The sequence below is a fragment of the Poecilia reticulata genome, linkage group LG16 (assembly GCF_000633615.1).
Source record: "Poecilia reticulata strain Guanapo linkage group LG16, Guppy_female_1.0+MT, whole genome shotgun sequence".
In the NCBI taxonomy this organism is placed as follows: domain Eukaryota; kingdom Metazoa; phylum Chordata; class Actinopteri; order Cyprinodontiformes; family Poeciliidae; genus Poecilia; species Poecilia reticulata.
This window is the reverse complement of record NC_024346.1, coordinates 69,224-70,853: the sequence shown is the minus strand read 5'-3', so window position 1 is coordinate 70,853 and position 1,630 is coordinate 69,224. Positions and strand designations below refer to the sequence as shown.

General features: G+C 54.1%; 1 protein-coding gene across 1 annotated transcript in view; it reads left to right on the top strand.

Moving 5' to 3' along the window:
• The window catches only part of tg (thyroglobulin), a gene marked incomplete at its 5' end in the record, with an annotated part of 32,467 nt that overhangs the window by 11,741 nt on the left and 19,096 nt on the right, over nucleotides 1-1,630 (top strand). The window contains 6 exons of the mRNA XM_017309308.1: nucleotides 11-138; nucleotides 215-362; nucleotides 750-908; nucleotides 980-1,123; nucleotides 1,239-1,403; nucleotides 1,471-1,575. Coding sequence (XP_017164797.1) covers nucleotides 11-138; nucleotides 215-362; nucleotides 750-908; nucleotides 980-1,123; nucleotides 1,239-1,403; nucleotides 1,471-1,575 — 849 coding nt within the window. The remainder of the gene's footprint in view (nucleotides 1-10; nucleotides 139-214; nucleotides 363-749; nucleotides 909-979; nucleotides 1,124-1,238; nucleotides 1,404-1,470; nucleotides 1,576-1,630) is intronic.

Here is a 1,630-nt window from a genome sequence, read left to right as displayed (position 1 = left end):
TGTGTCTCAGTCTCCCAGCCCCTCCAGTCTTTGTCTTCCTCTCAGATCTGGTCTCTCTCCGTCTCTTGCTCTCGTATCAGCGGTTTGTCGTCTCTGCTGTTCAGCCTCCTGGCCAGCAGGGGGCTCTGCTCTGCTCAGGTGAGCTGGACCTCATGCAGTTGTGTGGCCCGGTTGGTTCTGACCCGGTTCTGACCCGGCTCGTTTCGTGTCTCAGCTCCCGTCGGGTCGGTCCGTGGCGCTGTGTGGCGACTCGGCGGTGGGTCTGTGGTGCGACGCCGGCGACTCAGCGAGGCTCACTCTGCGCTGGACCGCCGACCTCTCCGACCTCACGACCTCTGACCTCCCTCACCTCCATCACATGGGCGAGTATTCCTTAAACTATAATCAGTAACGTTCTCTTTAKCAGAGCAAAACTACAATATTCTGCTAATGTGGAACAAAACTTCCATAAAATAATAAGTGGGATTAAAGTCACATGTGAATCATTATKTGATTCACATKTGATTTAAATGATAGATGTGAACAAGAGGTGTATCCGTATTTATGCTCCGTTTTGGGAAATGTGCTGATTGTTCAGATGAACTGGATTCAAACTGAGTCGTTTCTTTTAGCATATTTCCAGTTTGTTAAATGTTTTGGTGAATYAGCAAACAGCTGCAGTAGAAAATGTGCAGCGTGTGTCAGAAAAGCTTCATTTCATGTAAAATGGATTTATCGATTTATTGATCCTGTTTTTATTTTTCCGTCAGTGATATTCCTGAATGAATCCAGACTTTTGGAAGGAGTTCAGGGAATTCTGGGTGATCTCCGCTCCATGCTGACCTCTGACCCCGAACTGGTCTCGGTGGCGCCGCCAACCTTTGGCTGTTCCCATGGTTACCGGCTGTCCAGCGACGGCGCAGGCTGCGGTGAGTGAGGCGGTTTGTCCCTGCGGGCCTCCGTCCGGCGCCGGCTCACGGTCCCACTGCTTCGTTTCCAGTCGTCTGTCCCGCCGGCAGCTTCTACCAGCAGGGGGCGTGTCTGCTCTGCCCTCAGGGAACCTATCAGGAGCTAGAGGGGCGGGGCTTCTGCACCAGGTGTCCCAGAGGCTCCTCCCCTGCAGGCGCTTCAGCAGCCAATCAGTGTGAGTCCCTGAAGAAAMAATTAAAAACTTGCTTCCYGTTTTATTGATGCTCCTGTGTTGCTCACCTGCTCTCAGGTGAGTTAGTAACCTCTTTCCTCACCTGTCTGCCTCTCAGGTGAGACGGACTGCGAGAGGCGGGGCCTGCGCTGTTCGCAGCGCGGCGACTTCCTGCCGGCTCAGCCCAACTTCCTGTCTGGGGGCTGGAGGTGTGTCAGCAGCGAAGGGGCGGAGCTTGAGTGGACGAGCAGGGAAGAGCGTCTGACGGATGAGGAGTGCTCAGGTGAGGCGGCCCGGCAGCCAATCAGAGCGCAGCTCTCSGAGGTTCTGACCCGCTTTCTGTCGTTCAGTTCTCAGCCGGTTCCAGGCRGTTCCCGGGTCGGACCTGATGGTCGAGTCTGGAGACACGGATGTACTGAGGACCATGACTTCTGACCTCTCTGCCTGTCTCCATGGTAACCATAGACTAACTTTCCCTCTGAGCTTTTTCTCCTGATATTCAGGTTTGGT